A 21,282-nucleotide genomic window follows, 5' to 3' on the forward strand; every position below is an offset into this window, starting at 1 on the left:
GTCCACCTCTTAGCCTTATATCCCAAGGGGCTCAGCCTTTGCTTTCTGTTCCTTGAGTCAGGTCTTTGTTCCTCGGTCCTCTGCTGAGATGTCTAATTGTCTGTATCTTGCCTGTCCTTCAACGCCTGGCCTTTGCCATCTGGAGCAATAACCCATGGAAAGAGCAGGAACTTTGGGGGCAGACAGACATGTGTTCCAAGCCTGGCTCCATCAGTCATCGGCTGAATACCTCTGGACAAGTTATTTCCCGTCTCAGATCCTCTGTTTCTTGATCCAGAAAACAGGAGTCTCTTGGGTTTGTGGTGAGGATTAAATGAGATCATAGATGTGAAAACAGTGTTCTGGAAGCTGTAAATTTCTGTGTGGATGTGTGAAGAGTCCTAATTATGGCTTAATCCTTTTATCCCTACCCCCACCTGCACTGCCCAACATGAAGCAGGCTGAGGGGTCCCTGGGGAGGGAGCGAAGCTGCTCCACTTTTGGGCCCTGCATCCCCCAGCACCCTCCAGGGCCTGTCCCCAGCCTGCCTCAGCAGCAGAGTGTGGATTTGGATCCAAGGAGGCCGTACTAAGTCTACTTACTGCAAATTCACGCCAGACTACAACTCCCAGAATGACTCGCAGACTGCCATGGGTGTGGCCACTGGTTTAACCTCTTCCTCATGGAGCCCTTTCCTCCATTGTATTCCCTGGGGATTAGTCCCTGACCAGTCAGGGCAGCTGAGGGAGGTGGTCACATGTCTCTGAGGGCCCCTCCCACAGAGCATCCACACTGCTCACCATTCCCACCACCGCGGCTCCATTTCAGACCTCCTCGTGTCTCCCACACGATGACAGCTTCTGGGCTCTTAGCTCTGGTCTCTCCCCCTCCAGCCCCCCACTGAATCTTTCTAAAAGTGTAGGTGAGTGTGGGTGGTTTATAATGGCAACAGCTAACCTTTATGAGCACCTGCTGCATGCCTGCCATGAAGCTCTCCACTTCCAGATTCTTCATGGTGATCCTGCCAGGAAAGTATTATTGTTCCCACTTCGCTATTCACATGGGGTTCAGAGAAGCTAAGTAGCTTGCCCAGGACCACATAGCTACAGAGTAATGGTGCTGATATCTGAACTTCCACCTGTCTACTGCCTTCTCTGTCCTATTCTCAAAGCCTCCTCTGGCTTTGAACCCAGGTAGCCATCTAAAAGGTGAGAACCCAGAAGCCTCAGGGTCCACATCTTTCAGCAACTACACTGTTGGGAAGTCCTTCCAGATATCTGACTTAAATCCCTTCTGCTGCACCAAGCCCCAGTTGCCTCCTGTTTTTCAGGGAGGGCAGTGAAAAGGGACTTCAGGGAATTCAAAAAGTGGGTCATGTCACTGGGGACCTGGCCTTTCCCAGGGAGCGGGCAGCTGAACAATGGGAGATAAATGTGTTGAAAACATCCGTTACTAAATATATCGACTTCCCGAGAAGATGGGGGTGCTGACAGGGAGCCCATGGTCCCCGACCGAGAGGCCACAATCTTGTGGTTCACACAAGCTAGGGCAGTCGAAGCAGCAGAGAAGGCTGTTCTGGCTGTTCTGGGGGTGGGGAGGAGTGGGGGGCTGGGGCAGAGGAGGTGGGAGGCCAGCGTGGAAGGGGGTGGTGTCTCATCCTCCCAGACAAAGCTGCCAAGCCTAAGCTGGCTTATTTGCATATTACTTTGCATTCATTTGCATGCCACTTTCTGGAAGGGGCTCACATTCAACTGCTGCCGCTCCCCCATTTTCAGGGTCTCTGTTCACTGAACATCCCATTCTCAAGCAAGGAGGAGCCCCTCCGCAGGCCCTGATGGGGGCACTGGGAGAGACCAAGAAGTTGCAAATTCACAATGACGCCTCCAAGTCAAAGCTGCTGGCTGGCGGCACCTTGGTCACAGAAAGTGCTTCCTATAGTCTAACCTCAATTCCCTCACTTGTCTCCTTCTCCTTCTCTGCCCAGACCTTCCCCTACCCTTGCACTTCATGATTAGGCCACTCTGAATTCCTACAGTCCTTACATAAACAAAACCATGCTTGCTTTCCCTTCGAGGCCTTTGCACATGGTATGTGCTCTTCCTGTGGGGCTGTCAATTCTGCCTCATGAAGGAATTCTTCCTTCTAAGGCTAGCTCCAAGAGCCCCTCTTCTTAAATACCTTCCTGCCACTGGCAGAGGTAGGGGAGATCATGGGCGTCCCTCCGTGTGGTCACTGTTCTATCTCCCCACAGAGCTGGTACGTCTGGTCGGGCAGCAACCCAGTAAATGTCAGATAAATGGATGAATGAATCCTGATCCCCCTCCCCTATCTCTTTCAGCCCCTGCAGTCCCCCTCTCCCTGGAAGACTTCCCTCACCTGCAGGAGGGGCAGAAGTGAGTGCCTCAGTCTCCAGCTCTCCCTCCTGTCCCGGAAGACTTCCCCCTCATGCCCACTCTCACAGAGTCAGGAGATTCCACACCTCTCTGGGCTGTTAGGAAGTTCTTCCCGTTGTCTATCCTCATCCCCTTTCTTGGCCATGCCTGCTTCCTTATCATTCCTTTTGGAGAGGGGTCAGGGACTGGCCCATCTCAGTTTGACCATCTGTAGTTGGAATAAGGGCTGCTTATCTCTCTCTATTCTCTGCCCACGATGTGTTCATACCACTCCTGAACCATTATGCCCCAGCTTGGCCCTGCTGAGGGGGAAGGACAGTGACCCAGGATGGAGAAAGGGCACAAGGCCAAGTAGCCGGGCCTTGTAAAGGAGTCCAGGACAGATAAAACCACTCCAAGGGAAGGGCTGCCCAAGAGGGAAGGGATGAGCATCCCGTCCCGGGGGTATGTAAGCAGGGCTGATCAGATCTGTGGGCAGGTTGCAGGAAGGAGTAAAGCAACTGCTAGAAGGTGGCCCAGATGCTCTTCATGTCCTCTCCCACTGGGAGGCTGCACTGAGCCTAGGTGCCCAGCCCTGTGCTGGGAAGCATGAGGGGGTGGCTCTTGCCTTAGAGTTGCTCCTTAGCTGGCTGGGTAAAGGACCTCACACACGGGGGCATCACAGGGAAAGACCAACTCTGGGCCACATTCTTTTTTCTTTTTTTAAATAGGCTCCATGGCCAACATGGGGCTCAAACTCATGATCCTGAGATCAAGAGTCACATGCTCTCTGCCTGAGCCAACTGTGTGCCCCTGGGCCACATTCTTGATGCTGTACTATCAGGGAGACCTCAGGGTGGATCACGGGGTCAGAGGGAGGGGGAACCAAGGAGGGCTTCCTAGGGGAGGCTTCCTTTTCAAAACTTTTCCTCAGCAACCCAGTCCTAAGAGGGGAACCCAAGCCCCTTAGTCTGGCATTTGAGACTACAGAATCTGGCTCTTCCTGCCCTTTCTTCCTCTTCTCCACTCCCTTCTTCATCCTGCCAACCCAACCCCTTTCTGTTCCTTGATCACACAGCACTTTCACATCGGATTTCCATGCTGTTCCCTCTGCTCTTCTCATGGGCAATCCCCATCCATCCTTCAAGATGCAGCTCAAGTGACTCATCCTCTGAAGCCCTGGCTTGGTGTGGGTCCCACAGTTCCAGGGGCTTCCCTCTGCACAGCACTGTTCACACTGCAAGGTTATAGGTCTCCACTCCTGCCTCCCTCATCAGACCGGGAGTCCCTGAGAGCAGGGTCTGGGTCTGGGTCCATTCCGTGTCCCCAGTGACCAGCCCCGTGGGCACCAAGCAGGCATTGGAGAGTCGCTGTTGAGTGAATCAATGAATGGATGGACACAGAAATGCAGGAACAGGAGCAGGCCAAGTGGGTAGATTGTACAGGCCCAAGCAGCAGGAGCCTGGGGAGCACAGGCCTGACCCGACAGCAGCCCGGCTCAGGGTGAGACTCCCAGGCCATTAAGACCGAAGGCGGGTACTGCTGGGAGCTCTGCCTCCCCTATTTGGCTAGATCCCAGCCAAGCCATCAGCAGTCCCCAGGGACAGGAGGCTGGAGTGGGAAGCAGAAAGAGTGGCAGGAGCTGCTTGGTGGGCAGGGGCAACTGGGGGGTGTGGGGAGCATAAAGGCGATTAACCCTCACTGAGCCAACCCAGTTCAGGCAACCAACAGGTCCCCTGCAGGCCCTGAGGAAAGAGGCCTCGGTTTGCCTCTGATAAAGAGCTTCAGCCTCAGCCTTGTAGCCAGAGCAGGTTGACAAAGACATAGCCTCAGTTTCCACGGCTCCATGATCTCCAACCCTCTTCACCCTGGTCAGAAGTCCTACAGGGGATCGATCTCTCCTGTTACCTCGTTGGCCTGAGCTTTCCAACAGCTTTTCCCTCCAACATCCTGACCCTCTGAGGTCCTGCCACTGCATCTCCCACTTGAGTCCAAGCTGAGCCACCTTGACGTCCCCCATCCCATCGTTTCCTAAGCCCTCCAACCTCTCCCTTCAGAAAGGCCCTGGTCATCTGCCCCTTGGCCCACCTGGCCCCGGACCTCCCTGATGTCCACAGTGGCCTGGCCCCCCTGTCCCGTCTCTCTTTGCTAGTCCAACCTTGACCATGCCACTGAGGAAGCTTTCTCAAACTCACGGAATTCTGTCCCTCCACCACACAGAACCTTCTTGGCCTCCCTAGGGCCCTCGGGATAGGGATAGAGCCCAAGAGGCCTGGAGTTCAAAGTCCTGCAGGACCGGCTGCTACCAACCCGGTCAGCCTCCTCGCTGCTCCAGGGATACGGGGGATTCCCACCCAGGGCCTTTGTTATGCTGCTCCCACTCCACCCCCACCTGTTAGCTAGATCCTGATCTTTAAGCTTAATTATTCTCAAGCCATTTTATGTCTAGGAAGCTTAGGAGGCCCCAGAGGGCAGGGCCATTGTTGCCTATTTCATTTCTGCGTCTCCCCACAGGGTGTAGAATGAATTGTCCTGGGCTCACAGAGGTGGTCGCACATTCAGCCACCCCCGCCCTGCCTCGGTGGGTCACAGCGTCCCAGCTGTGTCCTCAACCAGCAGGGGAAGGAAACAGCCACCCACGCACAGTCGGATGAACACACACATAGAGACACACACACGTACACCAGCCACACAGGCACCAATACACACTCAAGCGCACCAGCACACGATCACACACCCACACCCGAACACTTATGCCACACACACACAGCGCAACACTAATATTCACGCATTAACAAATAAGCACACAAACAGGAAGGTGCGTGGAATCGAACAACGTGCTCAGTTTTGAGTCACTTTATTTTGCAGACGCGGCACACAGATTAACATGCGTGCCAACACATACGTTCAAACTAACACACACACACCTACACCCACACACACGGCAACCTGCACTCGCACGTGTGCAGATGACCTCTCACAGTCACACAGGTTTGCTCACACATCCTGCCAGGCCACCGCACATTCAGCCACCAAGGACTCTACAGGCCCTTGTACACCCCATAGGTCCCCTTGCACCTCACACCTGTAACACACATACACACACCTTCACGTGCAGGCATAGAACTGCACCTCCACTGACCTGAAGACACACACCCCTTGCCCCCCACCTCAGCGGCCCTCAGATGGTGGAGGGGAGCCTCCATGGAACCCCCCATTCCACTCACCTGCACATGCACCCATGCACGTGGATGCACATGAGGCTGGTGCACAGGGGCCTCATTCAACCAGCCTCGTGGCTCTCTCTGGGACAGATGTTTTGGGGTAAAGTTGCCGAAACTAGTGGCTATGAATCCCAGTCCCACAAAAGGCGGTGGCCCGGGACCCTATTCTGTTCCAGCGCCACTTACTCATTCATATTCATGTTTGTTCTCTCTCTCTCTCTCTCTCTCTCTCTCACACACACACACACACACACACACACAACACTGGGTCACAGACATCTCATCCTTCTCTAGGGTCCTGAACCAGTTTATCTCAGCCCCCCAGACCTCCTTGGAACTCCCTGCAGAGACACCCCCCACCCCTAGCCCCTGAAAGGATAATTCAGGTTCATTACCAACCCCTCCCCCAGCCTCTTCTATGGGACACCACCCCCATCACCCCCTAGGTTGATGTCTGAAACCCCCACCCCTGTGCAGAGCCGCCCCCCCCGCCCCCCCGCCCCAGGCTACAGTCCAGCAACGGGGCGTCCAGGAGCAGGATCGATCCTCCCACGTGGCTCAGCTCCACACCAACCCCAGCTCCTCAGCGGCACTCCCAGGACCCTAGTCCCTGGTATGCCTTGCAGCCGCTCACCCAAACCCCAGCCCCTGGATAGTACTCACGGCTCAGCCGGTCGCGCTGCCGGGTACTGCTGGCTCCTGCAGAGGATGGAGTGGCCGCATGCCTGCCCCATCGCTCCTCATCGTCTGCCTCCCCGGCCAGACTAAGGTGGCACCTCGCCCTGTCCACCCTGCCCGGGGTTCCAGGCAGGGTGCCTGGCCCAGTGGGCACAAGGACCAAGAGCAGTAGCCTGTCCCCAACTCAGTCTGGACTCAATACCCCAATCCAGCGCTGCTGCTGCTGCCCCAGTTGCTCCCACCTCTCCTGCTGCCACTGCCTCTGCCGCTAGGCTGGCTCCGGGAGGAGGTTGGAGCAGGTCTGATAATGCAGAAGGGGGAGGGGGGAGGGAGGAGGGAGGAGGAACAGAGAGGCCCAGACAGAGAGGGAGAGAGGGAGGGAGGGGTAGAGAGAGACTCTGGCTGGGAGAGAGGAAAAGAAAGACTCACACACAGAGGAACAGACAGAGACAGAGAGAAACAGACAGGAAGGAGAGAAATACATGAAGGAAAGAAGAAAGGGAGCAGAGCTCCAGAGAGATCAAGATGGAAATATAAAGAGATCAGAGAGGCATAGGGAAAACACACACACAGGAACAAAGACAGAAAAAAGAAAAGAAAAGAAAAGAAAAGAAAAGAAAAGAAAAGAAGAAAAAAAAAGCAGAGATGGAAATGGGGGAGGGGAGAGAGGGAGAGAGACAGACAGACAGACAGACAGACAGGCAGACAGACAGAGGAACCCAGAGAGGTACGAGGATGAAGGATTTGCACTGTGCACGGACTAGAATGGGAGCTGGGTGAGGGGAAGATGGACGGAACCCAGACCCTGTGCTACCCCATTACAGAGGCTCTCAGGGTCAGGGGACACTTCTCACCCTCCTCAAGAAAGGAAGGGCTGGGCCTCCAGGCAGAATCAGTTCCTCTGGGCTCCCTGAGTCGGTATCATGTACAGGGGGTGCATCCCCAGCATAGAGCTGGGGATGCAGGAGGCTCTGGGTGCTCTTGCTAATGGTCTTTGAACTCAGAGCTTTGTCACTGAGTCTACCTCTTGGTGGTTCTGCTCAGCTGGGACACTGTGGGAGCTGACGCTGAAGCATGCACTTTTTTAAAAAAATATTTTTTTAAGTTGATTTCTTTATTTTGAGGGTGGGGGAGGGTCAGAGAGAGAGGGAGAGAGACAGAATCCCAAGCAGGCTTCACACTGTCAGCACAGAGCCCGATGTGGGGCTCGAACTCACGAACCGTGAGATCGTGATCTGAGCCGAAATCAAGAGTTGGACGCTCAACCAACTGAGCCACCCAGGCGCCTCCAAGATTTTATTTTTAATCTCTACACCCAACATGGGACTCAAACTCACAACCCTGATGAGTCACATGCTCTACTGAATGAGCCATCCAGGCGCCCAGAAACATGCACTTGTACTAGGAGTTGTGGGCACAACTTGCCCACGTGGTTTTCAGTGTCCACAGGTTATAGGCATGGGAAGAGGCCTGCTGTACCTCTGCCCTGTTGCCAGAGAGGACTCCTCAGGAGGAAGCCTTAACCCAATGGAATTGGGGCATTTTAGGCAATGGACAGGTAGGGAGTTGTCTCAGCAGAGGGCCTGTTGGACATAAAAGAAAATGCTCCACACCTTGAGGCGGGAAATGGGGGTTCAAATGCTGGCTCCTCCACTAACTTATTCATTTGTTCACAAACACCTGTCATTGGCCACCTTCATTAAATATGACTCAGACGGCTCCTTGCCTTGGAGAAGCACCCAGTCAAGGTGTGTGTGTGGTGGAGGGGGAGGCAGTAGATGAAATGACTTGTAGTGTGACAGAGGGAAGCACAGAGTATGTAGTGCCCAAACAGGGCCTCTGACCCAGTCTGGGGTTGGTAAGCATTCCTGTAGAAGAGAATATCAGCTGAGTCTTTAAAAGGAGGAGACCCCAGGAAAAGCAGGTATATTCCAGGCTATGGGGGCCATGTGTAATCCTCACCAATAACCTCACTTCTCTGACCTGTGGGGACAAGGACCCCTGCCACACACAACAGGATCCATGCAGAAGCGCCCATGAGACTGAGTGAAAACCTAATCCCTGTTAACAGGCACGGAGGTGCAGCAGTGGTGGGATGGACAGGAATGATGCAGCTTGTGCAGGAGGCCTGTCCAGGCTGACAGAAAGCAGTTTTCTCATGGCTTACTGTCAGGAAAGAAACTATGAGGGAGCTTTTGCTTCCCACTGTGGCCCCAGAAGGTCTAGTTTCAGATCTCTGAAAGCTCTGGGCAAACTGTTTTCTCAGCCTGACCCATACCTGGGACCTTACTGCTCCATGCCTGCTGGCTAGGAAGGCATTTCTCGGGCCCAGAAAGCCAAGGCCCTGGATCATGTCCAGGCTTGGCCTCTCACAACTCCCCTTCACGCCCCAAGGAGCCTGGCAGTAAGAAGCTGAGTCAGAGGAGCTCAAAGGAGGGCACCTGCCGGGCACAGGAGAAGCTGGTGCGTTGAAGCCTCACCTGCCCCTCAGCCTCCTTTCTGCCCTCTCACTCTGGAAATGATGGTGGAGGCCTCATCTTCAGAAACCTCCTGGGAATATACCCAAGCAAGACAGGTAGGAGGGAAGGTCTCCTCCCATCCCACTACCACACCAGACTCCACAGTTGCTCCAGAACAAAGGAGTCTGCAGGAATGAGGTGCAAGATCCAGGACTACTGGGTACTCTGGTACTCTAGGACTTACAGCCAGGCAGGTAGAGGGTCAAATCCCAGCTCTGCCATCCATGCACCCTGGGCAAGTTATTTAACTTCTCTGAACTTCAGTTCAGCTTTCTCATCTGAAAGGAGAGGTCACAAATTCCAAGCTCAAAGAGTTGTAAGGCTTTGGAAATGTCTGTAAAGTTCCCAGTAAAAAGCCGTCGTCCTCTCCTCCCTTCCCTTTTCCTAAAGAGGTTGAATTGGTGGGGCTGAGGGAGTAACAGCCTGAAATGCTGGGGTAGGGGCTCCTGTAGGGCACTGCCGGAATGGTGGGGTTGGGGGGGGTGCTTCTGAAAGGGGAGAGGGGCCGGTGTCCTGGCCTGCTCTTCCCACCTCCACCTCCATCTGGCCTGCTAGGCCGGCGGCAGGAACCGAGGGCCCGGAGCGATCACCGCGAAGCCCCGCCCCGCCGCAGGCCCCGGCCGCTCTCCCGGGTGCTGATCGGGGCGTGCCGCGTTCACGGGCCCTGGCCCGCCGCCCTGCAGCCGGTCAGCAGACACCGGTTTTTGCTAGTTGGGGATCTGGCAGGAGGTGAGAGGAAGCTGGGAGGCGGGTGGGCGCCCGAAGCGACGGGAAGATGCAGCCTCTGAGATCCAGCCTCCGCCCTGCGCCCACTGCCTCGCGAGGACTGCAGGCTCCAGCTACCTCCTCGTTGCCAAAGAAGGCGGCTTCTTCTCAGCGCCCTCTCCCGCCGCCTTCCTGCTCGGCTGTTTCCCTCCCACCTTCCAGACGGCCCCTCCTCTGTCTCTCTCGCTGGCTCATCCTATTTTTGCCCCCTCAACATGGGTGCTCTTCACAGGGGCACCGCGCCCTGTCTCTCTCCTCTTTCTCCACCCCACCTTCAGGGAGCTTGGAGCCTTCCCCAAACGCACCAACTTCTAGTGCCTCCCCACCCCCACCCCCACCCAGGCCCAGCCCTGTTTCTGGGGCTCCAGACAACCAATACAGGTTGCCTCCTGGACATCTGTGGGAACATCCCAGAGGCCCCCATACACCTGAATATTCACATCCAACGTATCTTTTGTCTCTATCAAAGGCATCAGCAAACTTCAAATCCCCAGTCTAGAAACTACAAAGTCGCTTTGCCTCTTCCTTCTCCTGCACCTCCTGTATCAAATCTATCACCGCCAATTCTCCCTCTGTAATTCTCTCCCATGTATTCACTCCCTCCATCACCCCCCTGGCCCTGCTTACTTCCTCCTCCTCTGGTCTTTCTCCAGCCCCCTACCCCAATTCAACTCCCCTATTCCACTCCACCCTGCACTGAGCACTATCTATCTGGTCAGGTAACTCCTCAGAATCCTTGCATGGCTCCCCAGTGGCTTCAGGATAAAGGCCAAGCTCCTCAGCCTGATACCTGAAATCTCTCATGATAGGCCCTGAGGTCTCCATCCTCTGCTCCACATACAGCAGGGTCCAGTCCTTAAGCCAGTCCTTTCTTCCCCTTTGACTTGGTACCACCTGTTTCCCAGGCTCGCTTCCCTCTCCTCTTTCTTTTCTCTGCCCATTCCAAATCCTGGCCTATCCCTCCTGGACCAGTTCAGCCCACACCCTGCCCTTACCCCCAGGGGACAGGGTGGGCAGGAGGGGTCACTGGGTTCTGGGCTGAGCAGCCTCTGGCTGCCTCGCTCTTCCCTGTCATCTGCCCTATCACCTCACACCCCCCCTACCCCCCCACTCCCACTCAGGTTCACCTAATTTCTTCTACTGGATCACCCTTTCCTCAAGAACAGGCCAAAATCCTATTCACCTCAGCCCCAGTCCCCAGCCTTTGGGCAGCCTAACCAGGGACAAGTGAGAAATGTTGATGAAGTAAAGTAGGAAGGAGGGAGACACAGGTGAGTGTGGAAACGAAATGGTGCGCTCTGGAGCTCAGTGCAAAATCACATCAGAGCAAGCCTTCAATAAAAGGCTGCAGGTGGATGGGGGGACACAGGTAGATGAGGGGTCCTCACTGACCCGCTCTGTGCAAACCACCCCCCATCCCTGTCCAAGGGCAGACTGAGACCATAGAGTATCCCTCAGCCTTCTCAGGGGAAGGCTGGTAATTGGTGGAACATGGATTTCATGGAGCATTGGCCTGAAAACCCCTGGGTGACTCCCTCTGGCTGGGGACCAGGATGGGCCCACATCTGGCTCTTGGCAACAGACGCCTGGGGGTGGGGAGAGCGGGAAGCTCAGGGAGCCATCTCACTGTGCTTCTCTGCCTCTTCCTCAGCCAGGAAGCTGCCACCTGTGACTCCAAGCATAATGACCGAAGGAGCACCAAGTCCATTCCAAGGGCCTGGCATAGTTCCCTGTGTTCCCACACTAAGCACAGACCCGATCACACCATGGGTGACAAGGCCCTTGCTGACAAAGGAGCAAAAAGCCACCCCAGGCTCCAGAACAGCTGTAAGGTGGTATGGCTTCTTCACCTCAGGAAGGTGGTTTTGGGGACCCAGGCCTGAGGGTTGAGGTGTTGTGGGCCTACTTCAGGTCCAGGATCTGTCAGAACTGCCCTATGAAAGAAGGGGTGACCTCACACAGAGGTAGGAAGCTCCCCATTCCTGTTGGGCAGGGGGATGAAGTGGTGGAACAGACGGCCAGTGCAGGAAGGGAAGAGACAGCCAAGGCTTATCCCCTCAGGCCAGAACCCAGTGATCCTTCCTGTCTACACTGCCCTGTGGATGGGGTGGGGGAGCATGGGGTGCTGAACTGGCCCATGGAGGATGGACAGATTTGGGGTGGGCAGAGAACAGGAAGAGAGGGAAGTCAGCCTGGGATGGGGCTAGACCAGACACTTGGAAGTGTCTTCTGCCTAAGGTTGAAGTCATCCCCAGAAATATGGACCAGGCAGCACAAGATGCCAGAGCCAGTGGAATCCCATCCCTCATGGTGCAGAGGGGGAAAAGAAGGCAGAAACATGCCTAGGCCACACAGGGAGTAAAGGGCAGGGCTAGAACTAGGACCAGGGACTCCTGGCCACCGCCCCCCTCCACTGCCTCATTTTCTTTGTAATCTTCTGCCTCTCCTTCCTCCTCACCTCTTCCACCTGGGGACAAGGCTAGGAAAGAAGGCTGTTGATACAACTCATGACCCTGTGGAAGCATCCCCATGGATGGGGAGCTTCAGCAGAGATAGGTCAGAACAGAAGTGGGCCCTGTGGCTTCATACTCTGGGGAAGGTTTTACTCTCCCTGGGGTCCTGGCCCCAGCTCCCTCACCTCCACTACCCTCCAGTGCAGCACACCTGGATGCTCCTTGCCATGAGGCCCTGAGCTGCCCACTCAGCCCTAATCTACCTCTTCCCCCTTAACTCCCCGCACCTGACTGGGGGCGGGAGGGGGTGTGACTCAGTGGGATAAAGGTAGCTGCTATATTTGAATGATTACATAAGCCAGGAGGGAGGCAACTGCACTGTGACTCCATCCAGGTTGGTAGACAAGCTGAGGCTGGGCCCGGGAGGCAGGGTCTCCTCCCTCCATCACACAGCTCCAGCCTGGACTTGGACAGGACTCTACAAGGACCTGGGATTTGTGAACATGCGTTGCTGGACTATGAGGCAGGTCTTCCCTAGGGCTAACCACACTAGGAAGGCTCTGGTCCCTCTCCACCTTCTTAGAAAAATAACCCCCTGGCTTCTAGAAACCCTAAGGCCAAACTTACACTAAGCCTGAGATCCTCCCCATGGACTCTCTCCAGAAGGAAAGACAGAACTGAAAACACAGTTTGTCAGTGATTTTGAAAAAGAGTGCCTGCTGGGGAGGGCACCAGGCATGAAGCTGGGGCTCACCAGCACCATCTGGGAAGGACCTGTGTTTCTTCTCAGCCACACCACTTATTAGTCACCTGACATTGTCAAGTCCATGCCTTGGTTTCTTCACCTATAAAATGAGAACAAGAGGTATCTTCCTCATGGTGTTTGTTGTAAGGATTGAATGAGAAAACACTTGTAAAGCCTCAGCCCAGGAGGCTGTGGGTGCTTCACGGTGGCTCAACATTCTCATTTGCATCATTATCATTGCCGATACTAAGGACGGGCTAGAGACCTCCCGGGGGGAGGGCCGGACCCCAGGTTGGAATGACCCCTTTTGGTCCAGTGACCACTGACCTGGGTGGAAGGTGGGAGACCAGAGAACTGATGTCTGAGAGTCAGGAGCCTAGCCAGACTTGCTGGGTTCCCCTAAGCAAGCCCCTGACCTCTGGCCCTCAGTCAGTAAAAGACCCTCAGGTCCCCAGCTCTGGAGCTCATGCTTGGATGAGAATCCTCCCTGCCCCCGCCATGTCCCACCATGGGGATTAGTGACTTGTGGCATTGGAAGCTGGGGTGCAAGTACGGATGGTCAGGATGGGGGTACCCTGGCCTGGTATGAGCTGGGGATGGGCACTAAAACAAGGCCCATCTCCTCAGGGCCTGTTGGCAGTTCCTAGGGGATCACAGGGGGGCTCTAGGAGGAGGAAGGCTGTGCCCACCCAGGCTGTGTTGCCATGACGCTAGTCTCCATGGTGCCAGGCACACAGTTCTCCCCTCACCCAGGAGGAGGGGCTGAAAGTGACAGGATACGAGGCAGCTCAGGTCCCTGGGTCCCCTAGGCCTATCCCTGTCTCCGTAAGCTCCCCCCCCACACACAAGGTCCCCATCCTGAGACCCTCAGGAGGGAGGGCAGGGAGGAAGCACAATTTCTACCTCAGAGGGCCAAGAGTGACAAGAGAGGACTCAGAATGACTGAGGTGCAGGAAGACACAGACAGGAGCACAGAAAAGTGGCAGAGGGAAGGACAGAGAAGCTGAGGAGAGACGGAGAGAAAAGCGGGCAGTGGGGAAGAAGGGGTGGGAGGGAGGATGCTGTAGTTACGGAGGCGGATGTGCCTCCCAGGCTGACAAATGGTGGGAGGGCCGTCCAGCCCATCTCTTTGGTCTCAGTGTTTTGAGGTGGGCGGTGGTGGGAAGAGAGTGGAGGAGGGGGAGCAGGGGAGGGGCAATTTTCCTAGAGAGCTCTGTGGTGGGGGCGTTTAGACACGTGCCATGCATGTGTCTGTGTGCGCGCACGTGCGGGCGTGTGTGCATCTGGAAGTGCAGGCTGAGGTGTGCAGGCACGTGTGTATAGGGCATGAGTGTGTGTGTGGCATGTGTATGCCTGTGCCACTGTGTCTCCAGGGTGATAAATACAGCAGTAGGAGCTGTAACCAGGGCAAAGAAAGTGCGGAAATTTCCACAAGCTGAAAGTGGCATGGGAGAGGGGACACGCTAGGGCTGGACCAGCTCGGGCTGACCAGGGGACCTTGCTCTGATAGCTCTTCCCCGGGCCAGTCCCTAGATGGGTGCAAGTGACCTGGCCATGTGAACACACATTCTAAGTGCACACAGTATAGCAAGATGGAAGAACAGTCCAGAAGAGCTTCCTGAAAGAAGTGTCACATTGGAGGAGAGGCTGGGAGGTTCATGTTAGCTGTACTTATTATGTGTGTGTATGTGAGACAGACAGACGTTTCCCAGGTGTGAGCCTGGGATCACTTAGGCCACAGAGCTAGCTAAAGGACTAGGAGCTATTCCTTTTTCTGGCTGGGGAAGACCCCGAGGACTCCATTTGTCTGGAATGTAGTTGTATTTCAGAGGCAAGAAAGGCAAAACCCCCAATACCAGAGGCACTGGGGACAGGCCCTGGGGCACTCAGCTGCAACCACACAGGCTGCTTACTGCAGGCTCACATCACCTTGCCTCTGGTTCATGCCATTCCCTCTTCTGAAGACAGCTTTCCCTCTTAACTCCACCCACAGAAATATGCTGGCCTTTTTAGCCTCACCCCCTCTGTGGAGTCTTTCCTGATCAATACACCTACCGGAAGGGCTTCTTCCTTCCCCCACAGCATTTACTCATCTGCTCCCCCTCATGGTTCAGTAAAGCACTGCACACAGTAGGTGTTCAAGAAGTGCTTGTTGAAGTAAAATATATCGGACCTAGGGGTGCCTGGGCGACTCAGTTGGTTGAGCATCAGACTTTGGCTCAGGTCATGGTCTCGTGGTTTGTGAGTTGAAGCCCTGTATCGGGCTCTGGGCTGACAGCTCGGAGTCTGGAGCTTGCTTCAGATTCTGTGTCTCCTTCTCTCTCTGCCCCCCGTCCCTGCCCCCCGCCCCTGCCCTTCTCTCTCAAAAATAAATAAACGTTTAAAAAAAATTAAAAAAAATATATATATGGGGCCTGAAGACTCTGGATGCTAGGTCTCCCCAGACATGTTTGAGAAGGGGATTATCAGGGGACAGTGTTAGGTACTTCACACTTACTAGCTCATTTAATCCTCCCATTAGTAGGTACTATTAATATCTCCAAAGCAGATGAGAACAGTGAGGATCAGAGACCTCAGGAACTCAGCCAAAGCTCCAGAGCTCATAGATGGGAGTGTCGGCATCTGCCCAGCTGGCATCCACACCCATGCTTTTCCAAAACAGCAAGCTGTGGGCAGGGGGCTCAGGAGCCACCAGAGCTTGAGGCCAGAAGAGAAGGCCTTAGCTCCAGGTCCCCCCGCCCCCAAGATCTGGGGGAAGCAGGGAGGAGGCAGGGCTCCTTCCCAGTCCCATTGATTTCCTGCAGAGCCTGGGGATCTCCTGAGGTCCAGAGGCCCTCGAAGGCTGCTGAACACTTTTCAGGGTGGGCAAGTTGAACAGGAAGGAGATGGCATCCCATATCCCATCCCATCTCCCAGCCCTTCCCCCGTTCTGTCCCTACTCTCCATCCACAAAGCCCTCACCACCCAGGCTGACTTGCCACAGCCTTCTCTCCCAGGGCTCACTGTGGTCCCCTGCAATCAGACCCAGACTTGGGTCACCCAGTCCTCTTCTCCCAGCATCTCAACCTACCCTCACACCAACTTGCACCCCTCCCAACCATGTGCACCTGGCAAGGCTTCCACCTTTCAGGCCCAGCTTTGGGGAACCTCAAAGAAAGCCTCCTCCCTCTCCAAGAGTTGCTCCCTACTTTTCAGCAGGTCCAGCTCTGGGCTCTTCACACATCTACCCTACACCCCCCCCCACCCCCCCACCCCCCCCGCCCAGCCTCAAATAATATGTGAAAAAACCACTCAAGGTCCCAAGAAGCCCCATTTCTAGGAATCCTTGTGGCCACAACCAGCAGAGCCTCCTGGCATAACCCACCCATCACACTGCTGTCATTGCCACAATGCATTAAAGTTCAGGCCTGAAGGCTCCTGTTGGGATGCTATCCCTGATCCCAAGCGTTAGCACTTTAAGCTATCAACAACTCCTGACAGTACAGATCCCCTTCCCCAGGGGACATACCAAGTGGAGAGAGCAGAGTTGGACATGCCAAGTGGAGAGAGCAGAGCTGAAGTCAGGAGGGGTGTGGAAGAGGGAGACACCCCTCTCCCCTACAAAGTGGGATAGTAGAAATGGACCCCAGCCCTGATTCAGGAGAGTTATGGGCCCTCGGGCAAGTTGGCTCACCTCTCTGAGCCTTTCTTCCTCTGCCAGGAGGAGACAGTGCATAGAGCACAGGTGCTGACCCACAGTGGGTACTTGGAAAAGAGCTATTCTCTCCTCCTGGCTCCTAGATCTTGGGAGTCCAAAGCACTGTGCTGCCTTCCAGAATATCACTAGTCTTGGGGTTAAAGGTTCCACCCCACACTCCAAGAGAGCAAGGTCTGGGTCAGCAACGCCACACTGGGGCCCCCAGAACCTGTCCTGGGACCTCCAGAACCTGTCCTGGGACCAGCCACATTGAGCTATCCACGGCTGCCCCCTGGTGGCCCAATTCAGTCACTGCAGCCAGTCCCTGAGCCTGTCAGTGACACTGGCAGCCTAGCATGGGGCACTTCTAAGTCTCACCCACCCTCTCTCTGCACCTCAAAACTAGCTGGTCAGTCTCAAGTCAGATCCTGGGAAGAATTCCAGCCCGTGAGCACTTGGACAACAGTCTTGGCCTAGCTGCAGGCAGGCAGAATGGTCATTCAATCTGTCAGCCTGGCCTGGAGCAGCCCGGTTAGGGCAGGATAAGAGTGGGAGACTCCAGGGGCTTAGCCCCAGCCTGTGAAACTGACCAGAAAACCCATTCCAGTCTGGCATCCACCTCCCCTTCTCAAGACACAGGAACAAGGAACCTGGAATCCAGGACCCCAAGACCCCATCCATATACACAGGCCTCCCCAGGGCTGGATCACATGAATCAGAGATCATGTGACCCATCTCCACCCTGTTTGCCCAGCCCCACTGGCTGAAGCTAAGGCTGGGAGGTCAGCCTGTCTGCCTGCCGGGCCCCTGGAGAGAGGCCGTTAATGAGGCTCCAGGCAGAGGCAGGAATGTGGTGTCTGGCACCTTCCCAGGGAGTCCCAAATAGGTCTCTGAACAGCTCGTTATCTCCCCCACTTGCCAGGGCCTTGTCTTCCTGGAGGAGACAACCAGGCAGTGCCCAGTGAGGACAGCTTCCTGGTGCAAGGCAGGGCCCTCCTCCGGAGGGACATGCACAGGGATAAAGGGACACCCGAGGCTCTTCTTCCTAATTTAATAAAGCTCCTGTGACTTTGTGACCTCGTGTTTCAGAGGGGCTGGTGAGGGGCTGCCCTGGGTCACTCACATGCCACACCCAGGCCCCGGCCCAGACTCTAGACTACAGCAGGGAAAGGAGCTCGGTCCAGCTGGGGTCTGTCCTGGCCAGGGTCAGGACCGGTATTCCCCACCCTGACTGCACAGGCATGCACTGGGGTGGCATGGAGCTGGGCCGGGGCTCTGCCTGGGGCAGGAGGGAGTGACTAAACAGCTCAGAGCCTGGAAAGAACAGGGCCCACGCCCCCCCAACTTCAGGGTACTAGGCACTCACCTCTGGGCCTCCTGAACTCCTGTCCCCTCCTACACTGGAACACCTGAAACCCCCAACCAATCACAAGCTTCAGCACCGTAGGATAAAATATACAGATATATTTATATTATCAAAAGGCCCCCAAAGTGGGGAAGGGGCACCAGGCAGCCTGGGCCCTCCCAGTCAGCCTAGACCAGAGGAGGCTCCTAAAGTCCCCCAGCCCCAGTTCTAGGCTATAGAGAAACTTACCCAAGAGCTCCCTCCCTATCCCAGCTGAGTGTTCCTTTAGAGCATCCACTTTTTGCTGTTCTGGAGTTTGTGACAAGAGGGTGGGCTCCCTTCCAGCGGGGGCCCCAGGGCTTCGAGCCTCTGCAAGGATGGTGGTCCTCCAGAGTTTCTGAACAATGCACATCCCACCTCTCCAACCCCTCAAACTCAGGGTGGGTGACCCTGGAGGGGGGAGCAGGCCAGGCCAGGAGAAGCACCCAGACAACAGATGAGGGGTCCTCCTCAGGCAGACCCTGCTGCCCCCCACTTCCTGGCGAGGGAACCCCATGCTGCAACCAGGATGTGGGATGTGGGGTGCGGCTTCCTCATGCATCCCCTGCTGGTTCACACCAGGCACGCAGGGCACGAGGGTGTCTGAACAGGAAGGCTTCAGGGCGGCAGAGTCTCAGAGCCAGGGGCTGGCTTCTGCGCTCAGACGTTGCGGAGGAGCTGTGGGAAGGTACAGAAGCCCAGATTCCATAAGCACTTTGTGAAGGTTCACAGGGACCAGCGGCCCTGCTGAAGCTTCTGCAGCTGCTCTGTAGTGCTGGCTTGGGAGTGCTCAGGTCAGCCGGGGTCCCCAGGGCCAGGTAGAGAGGGGACTCCTGAGAGCTACATGAACCAAAAGAGCCCGTCAGGACTGCTAGGAGGCTGGAGGGAGGGGGCCAGGGGGCAATCGGGTGAGTCAGGTGTGAGGCGGGCAGCAGCCAGGTCCCAGGGCTCTGCCCATAGGGATGGAAAACTACTCACAGAAAGGGGGTCCGCAGCAAAGGCGGCCACACTCCTTCGCATTTCGTTCTCACTGCCGCGCAGAGGGATCAACGAAACACTGCCCAGCCGGACCTCAGGCACTGCCCGGGATACACGGGAGGGCTCCGAGGGCCACACCAGGCCGTCATGCTGGGGAGCAGGGGAAGAGGAGGACACTCAGCTCACCCAGACACTCAGCTCCAGATCCACCCACCCTTCCCAGAAACGCCTCCAGCTATGATCTGAGGTGACCCTCTCAGCTTTGATCCCAGTCGATATGAGAAGCAGCTGTTAGGAGAACATGACTGTATCCCTGGCAGAACCCAGCCAGTTATGTTACTCAACAACCCCCACCTCCAGGTCCACAAACAAACTGCTCCAAGAATGCAGCACCAAGAAAACAGTTCTAGAGGAACATGTGTGTGCTTTCTTTCACCAGGAACCAACAAAACTATAGAATCTGCCTGTTTCCCTTTAGGCTTGACTACCAGGAAGCTCAGGGCTAAAAGAACTCAGCCCACAGCCCTGGCACAGTTCTGTCAGCCTTTTCCCTAAACAATTCTGAGCTCTCGTTTAAAATCTGTGGCTTAAGTCCAACCCCTCCCACTCCCAACCCCTCACCCCAGCCCTGCTCTGGCTCCAAGCCCCTCCTAGCCTGTTCCCACCTGGCCCACTGCGGCAGCCACCTCACTCCTTCAGCCTGTCCTCCCCTGCACGCTACATCTAGAACGAGCCCTCTCAGACGCAAACTTGCACACCACTTTCTTGCTTAAAACTCTCCCTGAAAACTGCTGACTAGGTCAAGTTCAGCTCCCTTGGCATGGCCTTCAAGGCTCTTTCAGATCTGGCTCCTGAATCTCTTTCCAGTGTCAGCTTCTGGTACTCCTGGCTTCTCTTTACACCCCACTGGGCAATCTGTGGTTCTGTTGCCATGCCTTTCAATAAACTGTTCCTTCTGCCTAGAAGCCTCCCCGACCTGCCCCTGCCCCCCCACCTCCAACCGCCTTTGCTTGATGAAGGCTTCCTCATCCTCAGACTCAGCTCCTATGACACCCCCTCCCTGCTGCCTTCCCTCCACATGCACCACCTCCAGCGGGTAGGGTCCCTGGGCTTTTCTCTATCTCCATACACTGACCACATTGGGCTATTTAACAGGCAACTTCAAGGTCTGTTTTCCTTTCTACATGGGGAGTGCCTGAGGGCAGGGGTCTGCACTCTGTCTCTAGCATGCCTGGCTTGGGGTTGCACCAAAGTGGACTCTAGGGAGGGTTTGCTGAGTGAAGAAAAGAATTAAAAGCAACTCAAAATCTCCTTGATGCAATTGATGCCCTATGTAGTGAAGAAGCAAACATACCCATTCTCCATAATGGAAGCCTCACGGGACCCCACCCTGAGCTGGTACCTGCACAAAGAGGAAGGTGGCAAACCACTCCCGGAGCTCCATCTGTGTCTCACAGCAGAGGTACCTGCGGGGCAGGGCACGGATCTGGACACTGCCAAGGCTGAGCAGCCCGCCTGGCTCTCCAGGCAGGGTGCATATATGGACAATAAAGGGACCCAACCAAAGGGAACATGCAACCATCTCTCCCAACCTGGGGTCTCAGGCCAGGGCCCTTACTCACCACTGCTGCTTCTCATGTTTCTCTGTCTCGTGCACCACTGTGAAGCCCCAGCTGCAGAGGAGGGGCAGATGGAGTCACTTGCCAGCCCACAGAGGCCTCCCAGCCCAGGTGCCCGGGACGGAGCCCAGAAGCCTGGGCCAGAGCCGAGGGGCACAGTTCAGGGCCTTCTTGCAAGCACGGCACATTCTGGCCACAGCCTCTTCCTCTCACAGCTCACACCAGCCTCCCAGGCCCTTGGCTCCCTATACCCATGCCACCCCACCCAGGCCTGCCCTAGTCTCTGAGAGACAGCTAGGCACAGCCAGCAGATGAGAGGAGAAAGTCAGAAAACCAAGTCTGGTGGCTGTAATTAACAACAATAATAGTGGCTATGCATCACTTTTCCACTTAAAAGCATACCACAACCACCCTTTGAAACAGGTGCACCATTATTTTCCACATTCTACACATGTGGGAAGTGAGGCACAGGAAGATCCCTGAGGTAGTCAGTGACAGGATTTCAATCAAGGCCAGTGGTTCTCAAACATGAGCAAACATCAGAGTCGCCTAAATGGCTTGTTACCATACAGACTAAGGGCCCCACCCCCTAGGATCCGTGACTCAGCAGGTCTGGGGTGGGACCAAGATGTGGGCTGCTAACATGTTTCCAGGTAATGCTGAGGCTGCTGGTCTGGGAGACCACACCTTCAGAACCATGGTATCAACCCCTGTCAAGTTCAAAGCCCCCACTGTGCCGCAACCCCACCCCCACCCCCACCCCAATCTGTTCTGAGCTCTCCCAGGCCCCAGCCCCGGCTAACCAGGTGGGTGGCCGGAGTTTCTTCTTCACTCCCAGGTAGACTTTGAGACTCCTGACGGGCCACTCCTTCTCAGGCCGGTGACTCTGG

General features: G+C 55.6%; 1 protein-coding gene across 4 annotated transcripts in view; it reads right to left on the reverse strand.

Moving 5' to 3' along the window:
• Window positions 1-7,346: 7,346 nt before the first annotated feature.
• Window positions 7,347-21,282, reverse strand: part of ARAP1 (ArfGAP with RhoGAP domain, ankyrin repeat and PH domain 1) — a 78,267-nt gene continuing 64,331 nt past the window's right edge. For 2 of the 4 annotated variants that reach the window (XM_049619294.1, XM_049619297.1), the window contains exons 30-34: window positions 21,196-21,278; window positions 20,396-20,446; window positions 20,176-20,239; window positions 18,774-18,923; window positions 18,480-18,635 (exon numbers count right to left, since the gene is read on the reverse strand). In XM_049619294.1, the coding sequence (XP_049475251.1) occupies window positions 18,591-18,635; window positions 18,774-18,923; window positions 20,176-20,239; window positions 20,396-20,446; window positions 21,196-21,278 (393 nt within the window). In that variant the 3' untranslated portion in view covers window positions 18,480-18,590. The other 2 variants (XR_007455229.1, XM_049619314.1) reach the window with 2 other exon arrangements.

Source organism: Panthera uncia, chromosome D1 (genome assembly GCF_023721935.1).
Source record: "Panthera uncia isolate 11264 chromosome D1, Puncia_PCG_1.0, whole genome shotgun sequence".
Classification (NCBI taxonomy): Eukaryota; Metazoa; Chordata; class Mammalia; order Carnivora; family Felidae; genus Panthera; species Panthera uncia.